Source organism: Spermophilus citellus (assembly GCF_964194105.1).
Source record: "Spermophilus citellus genome assembly, chromosome: 4".
NCBI lineage: Eukaryota > Metazoa > Chordata > Mammalia > Rodentia > Sciuridae > Spermophilus > Spermophilus citellus.
Genome location: NC_138185.1, coordinates 25094544 through 25115242, shown reverse-complemented (window position 1 = coordinate 25115242; position 20699 = coordinate 25094544). Strand labels below are relative to the sequence as shown.

Here is a 20699-nt window from a genome sequence, read left to right as displayed (position 1 = left end):
CAGGTGGGGTCAGGAGTCCTTCCTGAGTCCCCTTGGCCCATCACGGTTGCAGGATGTTTTTCCTACTAAATCATGAACATTAGGAAGGTGGGGCTGGGCCCAAACAAGACTCTGAAGGAGAGGTCCTCGGGATGACAGGAAGACACCTGTGAGTTGTGACCACATTGGTACCTGCAACATGTCCTGCTCCTGAGGGACAAGCATGAAGGTGGACTGGCCAGAGTGGTGGTGGGGCCTGGGACCAGTTGGGGCTGTGGGAATAACCAGCAGCCAGTAGGCAGGGCCGTCCTGACTAGGAAGGAGAAGAGGACACCATTCCCGGTGGAGCTTCACCGAGTCCTCGCGCCCTCTGTTGGCTGGGCCACTCTAGCAGGAGATGTACATGTCCTCTTGTGCCTTTGTTGCCTCTCCCCACATAGCAGATTTTGAAGGAGGGTTGTGGGTTCCTCCATATCTTGCTGAGTGCTGGACCAGTTGTTGACCTCTGTCAAGTTAGATCTTCCAGGTTCCTTTTAGTCATCAAACATGATTAACCGGGGCTGGGGATGTGGCTCAGGCGGTAGCGCACTCGCCTGGCATGCGTGCGGCCCGGGTTCGATCCTCAGCACCACATACCAACAAAGATGTTGTGTCCTCCGAGAACTAAAAAAAAAAAATATTAAAAAATTCTCTCTCTCTCTCTCTCTCTCTCTCTCTCTCTCTCTCTCTCTCTCTCTCTCTCTCTCCTCCCCCTCTCTCACTCTCCCCCCCCTCACTCTCTCTTTAAAAAAAAAAAACATGATTAACCTCCAGTTCTTTGTCAAGAGCTGAGAATATATGAATAAGACACTCCCTTGAGAAGGGAACCCTGATAGAGGATTTAGCCTCTCAGAAATGATAAGGAGAGAGGGACCTTGGACTTCTGCCTTGGGGTTCTAGGGACACTAGGGTTTGAGAGGCCTAGCTCTGGGAATGGAGGCCCTGGAGTAGGGAGAGTGGCCCAGGAGCCTTGCTGGGTGCCATCTAGACATCTTGGTGGGCCTTGCTGGGTGCCATCTAGACATCTTGGTGGAGTGATTTATGGGAGCCATCTCCCCGGGGCCAGTCACTGAGGGCCCATCTCACTGAAGGCAGAGTCCCTCTGACTCTCCTCACCTGCAGATTGGGATCTTAAATGGCTATTTGGAGTGCCAGCAGCCTATGAAAACAGGAAAGCTGTCAACTCACAGTGCAGCTGTGTGCAATGTCCTTTACAGCAAGATCTTTAAGCAGGTAAGTGACCAGGACTTACCTCCAAGGCTGGTGGGAGGGCCAGGTGACATGGGGCAGGACCCAGACCTTGCCATGTGCCCGGGGGTGCATTTGAGGAGCAGGCAGCTGCCCTGCAGAAGGGTGGCCATGAGATGAGGTTTGAACAGCACCAACTGGTACCACACGGCTGCCCTCAGCTCCTGGGCCATGGGCTGGCTGCCTGAGGCCTCTCTACGTGAGTCAGCTGGAACGCTGGCTGTGGGGTGCTCTTTGGGGCTCCCAGCATGGCTCTTGTTCCAGGGTGCTAGTTTTCAGGGAAACTGTTGTTTGGCTCTCTTTATTGTAGGAAGTGGGTGGGGGAAGACCCAGGTAGTAGGCAGCACCCTGGGCCTGAGTAGAGATCTCTGGGCCCAGAGAGGCTGGGCACAAGGAATCCTTAATGAGAAACGGGAACAGAAAAGGATGCCAGGGCCTCGCCCACCCTGCTCTTGCCAGCCTGGGCCCTCGGGCCAGGGCAGCTGCATCTGCTATGGGGGTGTTTTTCTGCACAAGACCCACAGTAGCTTCTCCAGGCTTCCTTCACCTCTCGTGCCTCAGGCTCTTCAGTGCTGTCGAATAGTTCCTGCTTTGTCTTTAAGTAACTCCAGGCTTCTCTAGATGTTTGGTGGGAGGCAGGTCTGAAATAGCTTCACCTGCTTCTGCTGCGTGGTGACAGTCGTTGCAGCAGCAAGCCCTGGAGCGGCATGACCGTCCTCTACTCTCCGCAGAGGGTCCAGTTAGTATAAGTTAGGATATTCTTCCTTTCTTTACCTTCCTCTTTCTTTTCGTCAGGATAATGATGCTTCAGCCAACATTTTTTTTTTTTTCTGAATCAAAGATTACTTTTTTCTGGATAAATTCTGAGTTAAGGGAGACTTTACCTTCTAAAGTAAGAGCTGAGGAAGGCTGTAGCGTGGGAGCTGGCACTGACTGGAGGCATGGCTTGCCCTTCAGCAGGAGGGCCCTGGAGCCTGATCTCTGGGTGCGCGGAGTGCTGGGGCAGCACAGGCTGGAGGCCCTGGCATGGAGGCGCTGCTGTCCTGGTGCTGTGTTCCCCCCCACAGGTGGTGAGTGGCTGCCTGCATGGCACCGTGTGCGTGTGGGAGCTGTTCACCGGCACGAAGATGGTGGATTTCTCCGTGTCTGGCACGCATTTTGTGGAGCTGACCTCCATGGCCCTGGACGAGTCCGAGCGGTGTCTGCTCACAGGTTTGCGAGATGGCACCATGAAGATGTGGAACTACAACAGCGGGGAATGCCTCCTGACCTTTCCCAACCCAGACAAGGTGGAGGTCAGTCTGGTGTGTTGCAGAGCCAGGGCAGGGCCCTCAAGCAGCTAACCACAGCTCCCGGGTGCTGGAACATGAGTATTATGTGTTCCTGAAAGGCCGTACCATCTGGGCAGACTCCTGTCCTCAACCTGCCTGAGCCTTGTGGCATCATACGTCAAATAAAGACAGACAATAGTGGCTGTCTTTATTAAGTTTCCACAAGTGCTCCTTACTCTATATATTTGTTAGCACTTCTTATTTCACATATCGGAGCTTTGGATTGCATTTCTAGCTGGGAAAGGGGGATGGGATTCAGAGTTACTGTACTCACCCTTAATTTGAAATACTTGACAAGGTCTTAGGGACAGTCTGTGGGTGTGACATAGAGCAAAGCCAGCCCTATGGGACTTGAGCCCTATAACACAGTCTTTTAACCAACGCAGCAAGAATACTTGGCCAAGAAGAATGGATGCTGGTCCAGATGCTGTCACTTAGTAGTAAGTGACCTTAGCCAGGTCACTGTGTGTTTCCATCCCTTCCTCTAGACAATGATCATGGGTACCTGCCCTCTCTGCTTCCTTTAAATCTGTCAAGTTCGATGGTCTAGGTCCATTAAATTAGATAATGGGACGTGAAAATACTCTGAAAAATGCATGCTGGCAAAACTCTAGGGAATCCTTATGACTGAGAGTTTTGACTTCTTGCTGGCACATTTAGGAAGACATTTGGGGTCCAGAGCCATGCTCTCTGAAGAGCTTTAGAGCTTTATTTTCTTTCATCTTCAACAGATTAGTGGACTTGTCCATATGAACAAAGCATACTACATGACGGGGTGGAGTAAGAGAATCACCAATTTCACGTGAGTAGCCAGCACGCGTGGTGAGGGGAGGGCAGCTGGGTGTTCTTGCTCTCTGGGTTCCTCCAGTCCTAGCTCCATGGTAGGTATTGGCTATGCTCCATCTGCCCGACTGTCCTTTTCATTCGATACTCATTGAGGCTAATATGTGTAGGCCTCCTGCCAGGTGCTGGGTGATCCCTTCTGGAACACTTCACTCAGTGGGGGGATGTCTCGGTCTGTCTGGGTTTTTATAATAGAATAGTGTACACCGGGGTGGCTTATACATGACACACTTATTTTCTCAAGGTGTCAGCAGGTTGCTGTCTGGTGGGGGCCCACTCCTTGTTCATAGAAAGCTCTCTTCTTATTTTTTTTTTTAAAGAGAGAGAGAGAGAGGAGAGAGAGAGAGAATTTTTAATATTTATTTTTTAGTTCTCGGCGGACACAACATCTTTGTTGGTATGTGGTGCTGAGGATGGAACCCGGGCCGCACGCATGCCAGGCGAGCGCGCTACCACTTGAGCCACATCCCCAGCCCCATAAAGCTCTCTTCTTATTATAACCATACCAGGTTGAAGGGTGAGGGGTCTCCCTGGGGCTTATAAGGGCCCTAATCCCATTCCTAGGGCTCCACCCTCACGACCCCATCTCTTTCCCAGGCCCTGCCTCCTAATACCTCACATAAAGGATTAGATTTTAATATATGAAGTGGGGAGAAGACAAAGTTCAGACTACAGCACCCCACCTCTGGCTCCCCCAAATTTGTGTCCTCTCACATGCGTAAATTCTTTGGCCCCAGGGTTCCCCCAACATTGGTTCCTTGGTTGGCTGAGCTAGATTATTACCCGCAGTGTTGATATCTTTCCCAAAGGATGGAACTAGTGTGTGGGGAGGGCATACGGGGCATGTTCCATGAGGTGGCACTTTTTCCAGCATCAACTTTAAAGTCTAAGCTCAGTCCCCATCTAAATATTATCTAAATCAGCATGAGACTCAAGGTGAGGCCAGACTTCCTCAGCTGTGACCGGTGATACCTACATGTAGTGTACTTCTGAAATACAACCATGGGACTGGCATGGGGTAGATGAAACGGAGAAGTAGGAGAGAAGAAAGGAGTGGCAGATTATGAACAAGTCTAATACTCATCAGGACAAACTCCTTCAGACCTTAAGACTTTTAAGTAATCCTCTTTGGCTTAATATTCTCATCTTCAGGCCCACTGGGGTGGAGGTCCTGCTTTCAAGACTCACTGGGCAGCCATCCAGGTAGAGGTTGGGCCCCTGGTCTCCAGGCAGCCTGCCTTCATGACTGTGTAGCCCTGCTGCCTTGGTGGCTCTGTTCTGGGCCCTGCTCCTGCAGTGGTTCTCTGCATGGCTGGGCTCTAGGGCTGGAGTCTGAGCCCGTGACTCTGCTGGAAGGCTTTGCCCTTTGAAATCCAGGTGGTGGGAACATTCAGGCCCTCTTGGCTCTGTTGTGTATGGGCCACACTGTAAATGGGGTGGCCAAGGAGCATGGTGCCAGAGTGGAGGATGGAACCTGTGAGGTGAGGTGACTGTGGAGGGTGATGTGATGAGGCCACCCTTCTTCTGCTGAACCTGTGGTGGGGGGACAGTTCTAATCTTTGAAAAACAACCTTTGGGGTCGTTTTTCCATTGTCTTGGAAAATAATGCCTGTCTTCTGTTGAGCTGGCTGGTCCTTTCCCATCTCCTCTTCTGACACATCCCAGCAAGCTTGCTTATTTCTGTCAATAGGGAAAGGCTGTGAATTTCGGCTTCCCTCATGTCCTTGGTGGGGGAGATTGCGGGGTATCAAACCTCCGGCCCTGCCTGCTCTAGCATTTCTTAGAAGATCTACCTGCCACAAACCCCAGAATGCAAGCACAGTTCAGCCAGGCTCTGCTGCTTTATAAAAAGGAGGGTTTTCCCTCCAGTTTCCAGGCACATGTCCCCATTTCCTCCTGAGGCCTCATCAAAGTGGTCTTTATCATCCATATTTCTACCAACGATCTGCTCAAGATCACTTGGAGGTTTTTGTATTTTTTAGTACTGGGGCCTCACACATGCTAGGCTGGTGCTCTGTCACTGAGCCACATCTGCAATCCCCACTTAAGATATTCAAAAAGATTGAGAGCTGTGGGTATAGCTCAGGATAGAGCACATGCTTAGCATGTGTGAGGCCCTGGATTTGATTCCCAGCACTGCAGTTAAAAAAAATATATATATATATATATGTGTGTGTGTGTGTGTGTGTGTGTGTTTATTTTTCCCCTTATAATGGTGCTCTTTTCTATGTCCTCATCAGAGTCACTCTTAATGGACCAGGTGTGGTCATGAGGGCTTTTTCTAGCATACACCTTGACGCTTCCCACCCCTGCCTAATTCTTCAGTTCCCAAGCCATGTGTGCGTGCGTTCTCAGGTGTTTGTCACAGCAGCAGCTTCTTCTGGTGCCAGTTTGTCTTGGCGTCTCAGACAGCTGTAACTGGATACTGTACCGTGGGTGGCTACAAGGAATGGCAATGTATCTCTTATAGTTTGGGAGGTTGGGAAGTCCTAGATCAAAGCACTGGCTCTTGGAGTCTGAGGAGGGCCCACTTCTCATTCACAGGTGGCCATCTTCTCATGGTCACCTTACATGGGACTTCATTTCACAAGGACACCAAGCCCATTCACAAGGGCTCTGCCCTTGTGACCAAATTGCCTCCAAATTCCCTCACATTGAGGATTATGGGTTAACTTATGGATTTGGGGGAATATGAACATTATAAATCAAAGAATTTCATTTATGAAGTGTACTGAGTGCTGTGAAAGAAGAAAGCCGAGGTTTCTATGGGGGAGGTGGAAACATGCTTTGACTTGGGGTGTCAGGCTAGCTGAGCTGAGGTGTCTGGGTGGGTGTGATCTGAGGTACTTGGGGCAGAACACACATTCCAGGGGTGGGAGCACCAGGAACAAGGGCCCTTCCTTTTCAGAGGGCCTTTGTAGGGTCATGATTTCCCCCTTTAAGCCTTAATCTTTGCCCAGGTATCTGAACAGGGGTGGACTAAGACTATCTGTAAGCCCCAAAGACAGCTGTTACAGTAAGCATGTAGTAGATGCTTAGGAAATGAGGTTGGTGGGCTGGGCTTCCAGCCAGCTCCTACACCAGAGAATGTCTTCCTCTGAGTTGGCTCCCCAAATTCTAAAGGCCAAGGTTTCCCCCAAAGAGCATTAAAGGCTGAGCTCTCGGCCCTCCTGCCTCTGGCCACGTGCACAGGTTTCACAAGACCAAGCCGGTGCTCTTGTGCTACCACTGGCAGACATTCCACACGGAGGATGTCCTGAGCATGGCCAAGTACCAGCACCAGTTCCTCGGCACCTCCTCCTACAATGGGGACATCCTCTTCTGGAACGTCAACACATTGAAGCCCATCCTGAGATTCAATGCATCCTTCAGCCCCTTGCCCTTGAAGCCCAAGAAGGTATGGTGGCGGCAGGGGGAACGCTCGCCTCTCACCCTTGTCTCTGCTGAGGGCAGCCAGCAGCAGGGGGGACAGGGAGGGTAGGGGGCACCTGGGAAGCAGAGGGGAGGTGGAACTTGTTCTGGAGAGGCAGAGAGCCGCAGGTAGATGGCAGTTTCTGTTTATCTTCATGTGACCGATGAGAAAACTGAGTCTCAGAGAGGGTCCACACCTTTCTGGAGGCCACACAACACACAAGGGGTAGATCTAAACTTGGGCAGTCCGCCCCTGAGCTGGTGCTGCTCCTGTCCTTATTAGGTATTGCATAGACTGCTCAGCAGGCTCGGGGAGGGAATTGGGGAACCTGTGTGGTCAGAATTACCATGTCTTGGCAGACTAACGCTGGAAGGGACTTTAAGGGTTACTTCCTCCTTGGGTTTCCCAAGTGTGTTGGGGAGGGGTGCTTGAAAGCTCTGCCAAGTTGGGTGGTGCTTCCCCAAGAGCAGCTCGGGATATTTTTGGTTTTGCTTCAGTTTTGAATCTGTTTTATCCTCTGGACGTCCCTAACATTACGCACAATCGTGACAATATTTGGAACTCACAGTCCATTTGATAGATGGGAAGACTGAGTTCCTCACAGGAGCAGTGTCCTGCCTGTGGGCACTCATGGTGTCAGTGGTGGGCCCAGGGATGGGGTTAGAGGTTTGGTCTGATGTCTTTAAGGGGACAAGGTTTCTAAGAGCAAACCATGGGTGCCAGAGGGCCCTGTGGTGTCGGCCTGGATTTCTCTCTAGATGATGCAGAGCCTCAGGGCTGTTTTCTCCCTGGCACAGGTGCTAACTGAGGGGTGCCTGGATGAGAGGCACTCCAAGAAACCCTGCAGGAAGCAAAAGAAGTGGGTACACAAGGTGCCCCAAAAGTCCTCCAGGGTGACAACCAATGCCAGCCTGAGGCGGAATCTGGTGTCGGCACCCCCTGTGATGAGCCACTCATTCTCCCCCTCGCTCCCAAGACACCAGAGATCCTACATTCCTGTGCCCTACAAGGTGGGAGGAGCGCCCTCCATCTGCGTCTTTCTTATTGTGTTTGTGTTCTTATTTGAATGCACCTTTTCAGGGTGACTGTCACCATTAGCCCACTTGTTTTGAGATGGCCAGAGAGCAGAGTCCTTCCCTATCCCAGACCTACTGCATCTGATCCCCCATGCTGCGGCAGGACAGACTCTGCTGCCTCCCCAGGGCAATGCCAGGCCAGGCTCAAGAATCTGAAGGCTGAGTCAGGACCTGCAGGAAAAAACCGTGGAAACCTGAAGTTGGGTATTAGATCCTGGGCCAGTTCTCAAGCTTGAGCCCCCAGTCCCGACCCAGGAGTGAGCACGGACCCCCGGGCTGCTCCAGCAAGCCTTGCCTCCTTGCAGACCAGTCTGCAAAGGGGTGAAGCAGAGTTGCCGGCCAAGTACTTCCTTCCTCCTCTGAGCTGTCTTGGCCCCAGGATGGACCCTTCCAAGAATGAATGACTGTTCTGTTTGGGGGGACAGGGAGAAAGCAGGAGGAGCTACTTCTCTTGACATCAGGAGTTGCTGGCCTTGTGCTTGTAGCAGTGACCACAGTATCCCCATGATGAGCACAGGGATCTCTCATGTGGTGCCCAAGGAGCCACTGTGTTCATTTCCATAATCAGGGCCTAATTCCAGCTCCTGGGCAATGAGGCTTGGGTGAGAAACACCACCTTCTCCAAGTACATGATCATTGCCAGGCATGGGGCAGTGTAGACCCAGCCCAAGCGTGATCGGCTGGGACATACTTTTGCTAAAATGCATGCACTTTATATACTGTGAGACACCCAGGCCATCTTTGAAGGCTCAGGGTTACCCTGCAGTCAAATCTTCTAGAGCAGTGGGGCCTCGGGTTCCTTGAGCCTCACTTTTAACCAGGGTGATCACTTCTAGGACAAAGGAAGGGTCTTCTCCAAAGACAAACTCAAGTCTCTGCCCCAGAGAGCAAGATTGCTAGTCACTTAAAATGTTGATTCCCTAGCCATCCGCATGTCCTAAGGCTCAGGACCCAACAGATACTCCACTGGACTTTTCTCTACTGTGGGAGGCCACAGGTGGCTGCTCTTTAATCATCCACCTGATCAATGCCCTCATGGTGACCCGGGAGACCTATTTTTCTCTCTAGATGCTTCTCAGCCTTGATCCATCTGGGCCGGCAAGAGACACCTTTACCAAACAGTCAATGTACAAAGAGGCCCAAAGGAAAAAGGGGGAACTTCAGAAGAAGCTGCTGCTGCAACAGTCCAGAGCCTCCGTGGAAAAGGTCGCTGTGCTCAGCCAGGGGCCGGGGGCAGGGGGAGGGGGCGCAGGGTGTGGCTAGGAAAGGCCCCAGTGCCCAGGGAGCATTCTGGAGTCAGGGTTGCTGTCTGGGAACAGCTCCTCAGGGTGGGTCAGGGAGAGCCAGGGATGTGGGTGGTGTCCCTCCTAGTTGGGGGCTTGGGCTGGGGAGGGGAGGGTGTTGGGTACCCCATGCAGGTGGGGCTGGCTCTTCGTTCTCTTCCTCTTCTACTTTTCTCTGTCTGACCCTGCATGCCCCTCCTGAAAATGCGCTGCGTGTTCATGTTGGGGTGCTGCAGGCCTGTCCCTTCATCCAGCTGCAGGGACCAAGGACTCAGAAACAAGGGGCAGGTGATACCTTCAGAGCTGGCCTTGTGGTGGTGGGGTGGGGAGCTGGGAGGAGCTCATTCCCCCCTTCAGGTTATGAATTTTCTTCCAAAAATACCTTTTAAAACCTTTTAAAAAGTAATAATGCAAGTTAATAAGAAGAAAACAAGTGTGTATTGGGGCGAGGGAGGATAAGAGGGAGACCTGACAGTCTTCAAAGCCTGAGTTCTTTTAACTCTTTGGATGGCTACTGTTGGGAAGTCCTTGGGCTTTTTGCTTGGCCTGGTGGTCTAAATATAATAAAGATTTGTGTCATGAATCTTGATTGGATTTGTGTGACTGACCCTGGTGGTTTCTGTGTGAGGCTGCCCTCTTCTGAGGCTGACCTCCACCCCTGGCTTCTAAGTGCCCTTCCTCCTGCTCCAAGAGCAGCCACGTCCCTTCTCTCTGGGAGTTGGGTGGTTGGTTGAGAGGGTCCAGTGCTTTTGGGTCACCTCTGGTTTTGACACCACTGGTGACCAGTGTCCTGCTCCCTCATGTGTTGAAGCATAACATTGGAGAAGCCCGCCGAGGCAAGCGTACGAAGCAGGGGTTATTTAAAAGGGGGTAACATAGACTTCTCCTGGGAGGGAGAAGGGGGCCGGAGCTGGTGGCCTGGTATCCCAAGAAGCAAGGGTGTTCTGCCCTCTTATGTGTCCTAGGCTTCCTTTGTTCTCCTTTCTCTCTGTCCTTCCTGCTAGCTCACACCTTGGTGGGGGGATGGCCAAAAGGTAAGAAGCAGATGGGCTATAGGGGCCAAGTTGGAGTGCTCTGGGCAGGAAGGGGGCTAATTAATAACTCCCTAGGGAGGGACAATCCCTGAGACAGATTACCTTAGCAGCAGGTTGGAGCAGGGGCAGGTTATCCTCTGAAGGAATTAACTTTTCCAGTCCCTCTATTCTCTGGATCTGACTCTTGCTTGTCTGCCTGTCTAATTCTGGCTTCAGTTTTGGTTCTAGTGGAAGAAGAGCTCAGGTTGGGTGGGGCAATGATGCCTTAGCAGAAGGGTCTTGCCTGTGGTCTTCCTGTCCACCGCTTCTATCTGACCATCTTGGAAGCAAGTGTGACAGGGTACTGGGAAGGCAGCCAGTGCAGGGGGCGAAACTGTGCCCCTTAGAGCCTGTTGATAATGCATATGCCTTGGCCTTCTCAGTAGTGGTCAAGGACCTTTGGTCCCCTGTGTCTGGGGCCACTGGACTGAGCAAGCTAAAACGCCCAATAGGAAGTGGGCTAAGTATCTTGTTTTGGACTCAATGGCAATAGGGATAATCAAGATTTTGTTGTTGTTGTTGTTTGACAATATGTTTTGGGGACACAAACGCCATCACACTGTAAAGTTATGACTTAGCAGAAGTGGTAAGGCCTCCAGTTCCCCTCCTGATTGGTTCTGCCATCTGATGGTGCTCTCAGCCTCCAGCAGGAGACAGCCAGGAAGCTCTCTTCATGCTCACTGTGTGGAGCGGCTTCTTACATGGCCCCGTGTGGGCCTCAGGAGTAACATGTAAGGCTCAAGTGAGCAGAAGGGGAATTATCAAAGGGATGAGCAAAGCAAGACTTGAGCAAGAATTTGGTTAAAATACTCTCTCAGCAGTTGGCTGGAAAACATGGGTATTTTGCTGCAGGTTTATGTGAGTGGGAATGAGCTCCTTCCTCACTTTGAGTTAATAGGTCTTGAAAATTTCTGTTGGAGCCTTATAACAAATCAAACCAAGGGGAAGGAACAGGGAAGCACTAGGGAATGAAATTGAGTATCTTGTTTTCAACAAACATTTATTGATCTTGTACTGTGTGTCATTGTAGTTATTGTGCTATTGTCACTGTAGCTACTGAGGACAAAGCCATAACAAAAACCAGACTCAAATCCCTGCCCTCAAGTAGCTCATAATCCAGTGTGATGTTTCGAATCACCAGCTGAGTAGAAAGGGACATCTAGGAAATTGGGGACCAGGTTGGTATGGTGACTTGCCCAGGTCCCAGAGGAATGTGTGACAGCAGCCAGAGTAAATGCTGGCTTGAGGCTGTGCCGAGCCAGGCCTACTTCTTCCGCAGATCATCTTCCTGCAGACCAGGCCTCGCCAGCCACACACAGCTGCCATGCTGAGCAGCTGCATCGACGGCCACATCTACGCTTGGTCCATCCATGGGAATGGAGGCCTGCTGGGCAAGTTCCCTGTGGACCTTAAGGATAATGGGGATGTGGTTGTGGGTGCCATGGCCACTGATGAAAATGACTGGATCCTCATCACAGGGGATTGTAAAGGACACATCAAGGTGAGGAAAGACTGTGTTGAGATTGGGGACTGGCATCAGTCAAATGCTGCCCATCCCTTTGCTCCAAGGTCCTTACCTACCCCCTGCTTCCTCTGGGTACTGGATTCATTTGTAAAACACTGGGGGTGGATTACTTAGGAGTCCCTTCCTGCTCTGGCCTGGCGACCAAAATGGCCACCAAAAGGCCCTTTCAAGAAGCCTTTCTCTGTGATTCTTCTGCTCCACTGTTATCCTACATCTCCATCCCCAGCCAGGTGTCTCAAGTGATCAGCTGTCTCAGGAGCTGATTTTGTGCTTTATGGGGCAGGCGTGTCTCATCCTTGAGCCAGTCACACGCCTCTGCTGGCTAATCAAGGGGTGTGGCTGAGAAGACCCTAAGGCCATGGTTATAGTCTGAAAGCTAGAAGAACTGCTCCTAAAGAGTAGTTTGGGAAGAGCCCACAGAGCAGGATTGGGTCAAGGGCTGCTAAGTCAATAACCCACACTTTGTGCCTAGATCTGGGACATTAAGGATTACTGCATACTTATCCACCAGCAGCCACTGCATACCATTGAGAGCAAGATCCCCATTGAAACAGAGAACAAGTTCCGGATCTTAATTCCTAAACGGTTCCAAATGAACATCCCACACTACATTCCCTTGAAGGAGACGGAGGTAGGAAGGTTACTGGAGGGTCAGTCAGAAGAATGTCCCCATAAGGAACTGGTTCACTTACTGAGATTATGACTCTACTTATGTGGAAAATTATTATTTTTTGGATGTTAATTCTTTTCTTAAAATTTTTTATTTGTTCTTTTTAGTTATACAGTACAGTAGAGTGTATTTTGACATATTCTACATCCATGGAGTGTAACTTCCCATTCCTGTAGCTACTGTGGTCGTACATGGTATGCAGTTGCACTGGTCGTGTTCCTATATGACCATAGGAATGTTATGTCTGGTTCATTCTACAGTCTTTCCTGTTCCCATCCTGCTCTACTCCCCTTGCTCCTCCCTCTTCCAATCAGGTGAACCTGCAACCCCTGCCCTCCAACCTCAGCATCCACAGAGAGAAGATTGGACTTTGGTTTTTTGGAATTGGCTTATTTCACTTAGCTTGACAGTCTCCATGTCCCTCCATTTAAATGTAAATGCTATGATTTCATCCTTCCTTAAGTCCTTTGTTTATTTTTAAATTGGGTTGTTGCTGTTGAGTTGCTTGGGTTCCTTATATATTTTGAATATTAACCCTTTATGAGATGTGTGGTTTATAATTATCCCCCCTCACACACACACACACACTCTTCTGGGTTTCTTCTCCCCTTGTTGATCGTTTCCTTTGTCGTGCAGGTTGTCAGTGTGCTGTAGTTCCACTTGTTTATTTTGCTTTGGTTCCCTATGTTTGGGGCCATATCTAACAAGTCATTGCCCAGACCAGTGTTCGCCCTAGGTTTTCTTCTAGTAACTTTACAGTTTCAGATTTTATGTTTAAGTCTTTAACCCATTTTGAGTCGATATTTGTATACAGTGTGAGATAAGGATCCAGTTTCATTTTTCTATATGTAGATATCCAGTTTTCCCAGCACTATTTATTCATGAGACTGTCCTCCCCCATTGTGTGTTCTTGCCATCTTGGTCAAAAATCATTTGTTCATAACTGGAAATGTACCTGTAGTCTGTCTGTTCTGTTCCAGTGCCATGCTATTTTGATGATGGGAGCTTTACTATATATATAAAAGAGAGAGACAGAGAGAGAATTTTTTAATATTTATTTTTTAGTTTTCGGCGGACACAACATCTTTGTATGTGGTGCTGAGGATCGAACCCGGGCCGCACGCATGCCAGGCGAGCGCGCTACTGCTTGAGCCACATCCCCAGCCCGTACAATATATTTTGAAGCCAGGAAGTGTGATGCCTCCAGCTTTGTTCTTTTTTAAACTTTTTTGTAATTGTGGATGGACAGGATGCCTTTATTTTATTTGTTTATTTTTATGTGGTGCTGAGGATCGAACCCAGTGCCTCAAATATGCTCAGCAAGTGCTCTGCTACTGAGCTACAGCCCCAGCCCCAAGCTTTGTTCTTTTTGCTCAAGACGACATTGGCTATTCAGGGTCTCTTGTGGTTCTATGAAATGTAAGGATTGTTTTTTCTGTTCAATGACATTGAAATTTTGATAAGAATTTCCCTGGATCTGTAGGTTGCCTTGGGTAGTATGGACATTTTAACAATCATTCTTTTTAAATTTAGTTTGTATTGGTATCTATTAATTATACAGAATAGTGGATTTCATTGTGACCTGTCCACTTGTGCATATTGTTCTTAATTCATTATTCCAACCTATGAAACCAGGCTATCTTTTCATTTATGTTTTTTCCCCTTCAATTTCTTTAATCTGTGTTATATAATTTTTAGTGTATAAGTTTTCTATGGATAAATTTACCTCTAAGTATTTTTGTTATTGTTGTTGCAATTGTAAAGAGGGTTGTTTTATTGCTTTCCTTTTCAGATATTTCATTATTAGTGTTTAGAAACACTACTGATTTTGTCTGTTGATTTTGTATCTTGCAACTTTACTGAATTCATTTATTAGCACTAAGAGTTTATTTTTGTTGTTCTGTGGTAGACTACTTGCCTAGCATGTTTGAGGTGCTGGGTTTGATCCTCAGTACCTCATAAATATAAAATAAAGATATTGTGTCCACCTATTACTAAAAAATAAATATTAAAAAAAAAAACAAGTGGTGAGAGTGGGCATTCTTGTTTTATCTCTGATCTTAGAGGAAAAGCTTTCAAATTTTTATGTTGAGTATGAGGTTAGCTATGGGTTTGTCAGAGGTGGTTTCTATTGTGTTGAGGTACATCCCCTCTATACCTAATTTTTTAAAAAAATATTTTAGTTGTCAATGGACATTTATTTTATTTATTTATATGTAGTGCTGAGAATTGAACCCAGTGTTTCACACATGCTGGGTAAGCACTCTGCCATTGAACCACAATCTCAACCCCTGTTCCTAATTTCTTGAGAGTTTTTATTATGATAAGGTGTTGAGCTTTGTCAAATGTTTTTTCTGCATCTATCAGATGATCATTTTGTTAATGTGGTGTCACAGTTATAAATCTGCATATGTTAGCCATCCTTGCATCTCAGGGATGGCAAATATTCTTGAAAGTCAGATATAATGATCAAGTGATATTTTACTTTATAGAATTATAAATATTAATTTTATAAAAGAATCATATCATTTAACTTGTTACCTATTATTGGACTTCAGGGCAGTTTAAAAATTTTATTATAAAAAAATGGACAAAACTTAGAAAAACTTTAACTAAAACTGACTAAAGAAGAAATAGAAAATCTAAAGAGTCAATCTGAATATAATAAGAATAAAACTTCCTACCAAGAAAAGTCAAGGTTCAAATGTTTTCAATGAATCCTACCAACTATTGAAAGAATTAATGCCAGTTCTCCACAAATTCTTCCAAAAGAGTTTTATATGATACCAAAGCCATAAAAGGTATCACAAGAAAACAAAACTACCAACCAGTATTTCTTATGAATATACATGCAAAAATCTTAAACAAAATTCTAGCAAATCGAAGCCAGCAACATATGAAAGATTCATATACCATGACCAAATGAGAGTTATCCCAGGGAGGCAAAGTTGGTTCAGTATCTAAAATCAATGTGATACAATATATTGACTGAGAGAATACAAAAGCTCATCTCAATAGATGATGAAAGAGCATTTGACCAAATTGACCAACTTTTCTTGTTTTTTTTTGGACCAACTTTTCTGATTTAAACACTCCATAAACTAAGAAAGGAACTTCCTCAACCTTGTAAAGACCATCTATGAAAATTCACAGCTAACTTAATGTTGAAATACCAAATACCTTCCCCTAATATCAGGAATAAGATAAGAAAGTCCAGTCTTGCCACTTCTATTTAACATTTTACTGGAAGGTCATTTGGGAAAGAAAGTAGAATAAAAGGCTTCTATATTGTAATGGAAGTACTAAAACTATCTATATATGTAGATGACATGATTTTGTAAATAGAAAATCCTAAAAAATCTACTAAAATTCTATTACAGCTAATAAATTAATTCAATGGAATGGAATATATTAATTTAAGATCAATATACAACATCAAGATATTTTGATAAACTAACAATGAGTATTTAAAAATTAAAATGAAGGAAAAATATTTCCCTTGCAAATGGCATTAAAAAAATTAAAATAGGAACTAATTAGCAAAAGAAGTGCAAATCTGTGCTCTGAAAACTGCAAAACATTATTAAAAGAAATTAAAGAAAGCCTAAATAAATGGAAACACATCCCATGTTCATGTAGTAGAAGATTTAACACCATTAGTATAGCATGCTTTCCAAAAAGATTCATTATAGTTTAAATAAAATCTCAGCTGGTTTTTTTTTTTTTTAGACCCAAAAATTCATGTGGAAATGCGAAGGATCTATAATAGTCAAAAACAAAAACACCCCCTCCCCAAAACTCCCCAGAACCAAAACCAAAACACATAGCATGATAACAACAATAAATCTTAAAGTCTTAAAAAAAGAAAGAAAGGAAAAGAAAAAAACAGCATGATTCATTAAAAAGTACTGGGATACCTGATGAAATATTAAGAGAAAACCAAATCATTATCTTATATCTTAAAATAAATACTTAAATGGTCAAAACTTAATCCAAAGCTACAGTAATCATGACAGTGTAGTGCTGGCATAAGTAAAAACATAGGTCAGTGGAAATTATATATTTGAGAAGGGACTAGTACTAGAATATATGAAGAATTTAATTAAATATAAATAACCCAATCAAAATATGGGCAAAAGAGCTAAACAGACATTTCTTCAGAGAAGATATGCAAATGGCCTGTGAGTGTATGAAATAAGACTGAATATTGTGAGCTATCAAGGAAATGCATGCAAAACAATAATGAGGTCCTACTTCATACTGAGTAGCTTACTGGGAATTAACACAGGGCCTCATATGTGTTAGGCAAGCACTCTACTACTGAACCTTCACTTATTATTTCTTTTAAAAGTTTGTTGATTCATTAAAAATAATCTTCAAGGGGCTGGGGTCATGGCTCAGAGGTAGAGAGCTTGTCTACCATGTGTGAGATGCTGGGTTCGATCCTCAGCACCACATAAAAATAAAATAAAGATGTTTTTTAAAAAAAAGAATAATCTTCAATCATTTAAGTATTTATTTTAAGATATAATATTAATGATTTGGGGGCTGGGGGATATAACTCAGTTGGTGGAGTGCTTGCCTTACATGCACAAAGCCCTGGGTTCAATCCCCAACACCACAAAAAAAAAAAAAAAAAGATAATGATTTGGTTTTCTCTTAATATTTCATCAGGTATCCCGGTAATATTTATTAAATAATGCTTTTTATTACTACTATTTTTTTTTGTACCAGGGATTGAACCAAGGATGCTTAACCACTGATTCACATCCCTATCTCTTTTTATTTTTTTTTTTTATTTTTGAGACAGGTTCTCACTAAGTTGCTTATAGCCTCAATAAGTTGCTGAGGCTGGTTTTGAACTTGTGATCCTCCTGTCTCAGCCTCCTGAGCCACTGAGATTACAGGTGTGCGTCACCATGCCTGGCTTCTATTGCCACTCATACCAAAGTTTTATGTATATTCAGGTTGGTTTTTGAGTTCTCAGTTTTCTTTCATTGTTCTGTTTATAGTTTACATTATTCTGACCTAACCATACTTGACTGTAGCAGAATAAATGCCCCTTTTTAATCTTGTTAATTTAAAAATGGGCCTGTTAATTTTCATCCATTTTCCAGTTAAGTAGAGTTGTATTATCTGTGGTATAATGTTATATATTACTTACTCACCCCTAGATATTTTGGATATATATCTTCTCCCAATGTTCAACTGAAGAACTTTAGAATACCTGGACTCTTGTCCTGGCAACATCTCTAACTCTTCCTTATCTCCTCTGTAAGACACAGAGAATCTTTTTTTTTTTTTTTTTTTTTTTTTAAGAGAGAGTGAGAGAGGGAAAGAGAGAGAGAGAATTTTTTTTAATATTTATTTTTTAGTTATCGGCGGACACAACATCTTTGTTTGTATGTGGTGCTGAGAATCGAACCCGGGCCGCACGCATGCCAGGCGAGCACGCTACCGCTTGAGCCACATCCCCAGCCCCAGACACAGAGAATCTTATATGTCCTGTAAGGTGGTGAGGTTCAAAAGGGGTAATCTGTATAGGTGATAAATAATGTAGACATTTGAAAATGCTTTTTATGATTTTAGCAACGGAGACAGGGCCAGAGAAGTTCTGAGAAATACCAAAGGTCACCAGTGAGGTATGTGGAATGTGTCCAGAACAAGAATGCTCAAGATCCAGGGCCCTTCCACTGGGCTCTGCTGTCTGCAGTCCTGAATGCCTGCAGATGAGTTTGTGTGACAGCCTTGGAGTAAGTCATTTCCTGTTCCCTATAGGTTGTGGCTGGCCAGATCATTTCCCTGGTTCCCCCCAAGCTCCTGAATACCTGGAGAGGCCATTTGGAAAGCATTGTGGACATCCTGTACATAGACACCTTCCAACTTGTCATCAGCGCTGGCCAGGACCGGGACGTCAAGGCTTGGAAACTCTCTGGTGATGCCATTGGTATGGGGCCTACCAAAGCATACCCATACCCATGTTCATTCTTGTCCCTGTCCCTGATAGAACATAAGCTGGCATGAACGTGTACCCTGTGGGTAGGGAGGTCTCAGACCACAGCCACTGCCTTTGCTCAAATAGGAGTACAGGATGCGCATCTGTCTGGTCGCCCATTCAGACTCTGTCCATTCAGCTGTCAGCCATCCATCCAGTCATTCACTCACCCACCCACCTTATTTTCCTTTGTATATTTTTGAAAATCATATATATGATAAAGTATGTTCTTTTTTTTTAAAGTGCACTTAATTGTTATGTTATACTTAAAGAAGAACCACAAACCTAAAGGATTCATCTTGGTGAATTTCCAGAAACTAGCACTCCAAGGTCTCCCCTCACATTTCCCTCTGGGACCATCACTAACAACTCCTCTTCAGAATTAGCATCACCCTGATGTCTAAATCCATATATAAAGTGTGTCTGGTTTTGAATTTGGTAGAAACAGAATCATGTAATATGTTCTCCTTTCTCTCAACATTTCGTTTGTGAGAGTCATCCATTTGTGTAGTGTGGTAGTTCATTCATTCTTATTGAACTGGATACCATAATTTACTTGTCTTTGTTGTTGTTGGGCATTGGGGTTGTTTCTAGCTATTTTGAGTAACTAAAAATAATGCAGCTATGAACATTCTTATATGTATTCTTAGGTAAACAAATGTAGGCATTTTGTTTGGCTATGCATCCAGAAATGTGATTCCCAAATTACAGAAAGCATAGTATTCAGTCCCAGTTGATGTAGCCAAATGATTTTTCAAAGTAGTTATCAGTTTGCCTTCTTTCACCTGCTGCGTTTAAGAATTTTCATTGCCCCATAATTTTGACAACACTTGGTATTGTCAGTGCTTTGCATTTTAGCCACTTTGAAGAGTTATGTAATGGCATCTCATTGTGGTTTTATTTGACTTTCCCTGGTGACTACTGAGGTTAAGTGTCTATATATTGGTCACTTGGTGGCTGTATTCATTTGTTAAATGCTTGTTCAGAATTTTTGCCCATTTTTTTTTGTAGAATTGTCTTCTTTTGAATGTATGGGATTTACTTGTGTTTTCTGGATATGAGTCATTTGACAATTACATATTTCATAGATTCTCCTTTCATTTTGTGGCCTACTTCTCATTCTTGGTCATAAGTTTTGATGATCAGAAGTTATTCATTTCAAAGGTAGATCATTTTATCTGTCTCATCACTTCTGGCTGATGTTTTGCATCTTTTTTGTATTGTAGCATAACCCAAAGGACATAAAATACACTCTCTTAACAAAATTCTAAGTATACAGTATTGTTAACATACATACTCTGTTATCTCTAGAACCTTTTCATCTTATATGATTGAAACTATACCCATACATGGCCACTCCCCACTGCTCTCCTCAGCCCCTGGCATTTGCAATTCTACTTGCGTTTTGTGTGATTTCATTACTTTGATGTCTCATGTGAGTGGAATTGTGCAGTATTTGTCATTCTGTACACGGCTTATTTCACTTAGCACAGTATTCTCAAGGTTCATCAGTGTTGTAGGTATCACAGATTTCCTCCCATTGTAGGGTGGAAAATAGTCCATTGTGTGTCTATATCCTGCTCTCTGTGTTCATTCACTCACCAGCAGACACCTAGGTTGCCTCCATCTCTTGGCTGTGGTGAATAATGCTGCATTGAAACCTGGGAGTGCACAATCTTTGTAATCCTGTTTTAATTTTAAGTCCTTAGTATTTATTTTGGATAAATAACAAGAAGGGGATTGCTAGATAATGATGGTAGTTGTATTTTTAATATTTTGAGGAACTGTCCTACTGTTTGCATAGTAACTATACAATTTTACATTCCCATAAAGGTTTTGATTTCTCTGAATCTTCTCCAACACTTTTTATTATCTGTTTTTCTGATAACAGCCATTTTAACAGGTACAAGGTGATACCTCTTTATGGTGTGGGTTTATACTTCCCTGATGATTAGGAATATTGAGCATCTTTTAATGAACCTTTTAGCCCCTTTTAATGTCTTCCCTTTGGGAAAATGTGTGCTCAAGTCCTTTGCCCATTTAAAAATCATCTATTTTTATTGTTTTGCTTTTAGCTTGTAGGATATATATATATTGGATACTAACCCCTGGTTAGATACATGGTTTATATTCACAAAACATTTCCTCCCATTCCACAGTTTGCCTTTTCACCCTCATATTTATTTCCTTTGCTCTTTGAAGCTTTTTGGTTTGATGTAGTCTCA

At 45.0% G+C, this 20699-nt stretch overlaps 1 protein-coding gene across 1 annotated transcript in view; it reads left to right on the top strand.

The window, feature by feature from the left end:
* Positions 1-20699, top strand: part of EFCAB8 (EF-hand calcium binding domain 8) — a 63295-nt gene that overhangs the window by 29018 nt on the left and 13578 nt on the right. The window contains exons 13-22 of the mRNA XM_081291464.1: positions 1114-1251; positions 2334-2561; positions 3329-3399; positions 6633-6837; positions 7650-7862; positions 8997-9134; positions 11564-11785; positions 12282-12440; positions 18069-18209; positions 18258-18426. Coding sequence (XP_081147590.1) covers positions 1114-1251; positions 2334-2561; positions 3329-3399; positions 6633-6837; positions 7650-7862; positions 8997-9134; positions 11564-11785; positions 12282-12440; positions 18069-18209; positions 18258-18426 — 1684 coding nt within the window. The remainder of the gene's footprint in view (positions 1-1113; positions 1252-2333; positions 2562-3328; positions 3400-6632; positions 6838-7649; positions 7863-8996; positions 9135-11563; positions 11786-12281; positions 12441-18068; positions 18210-18257; positions 18427-20699) is intronic.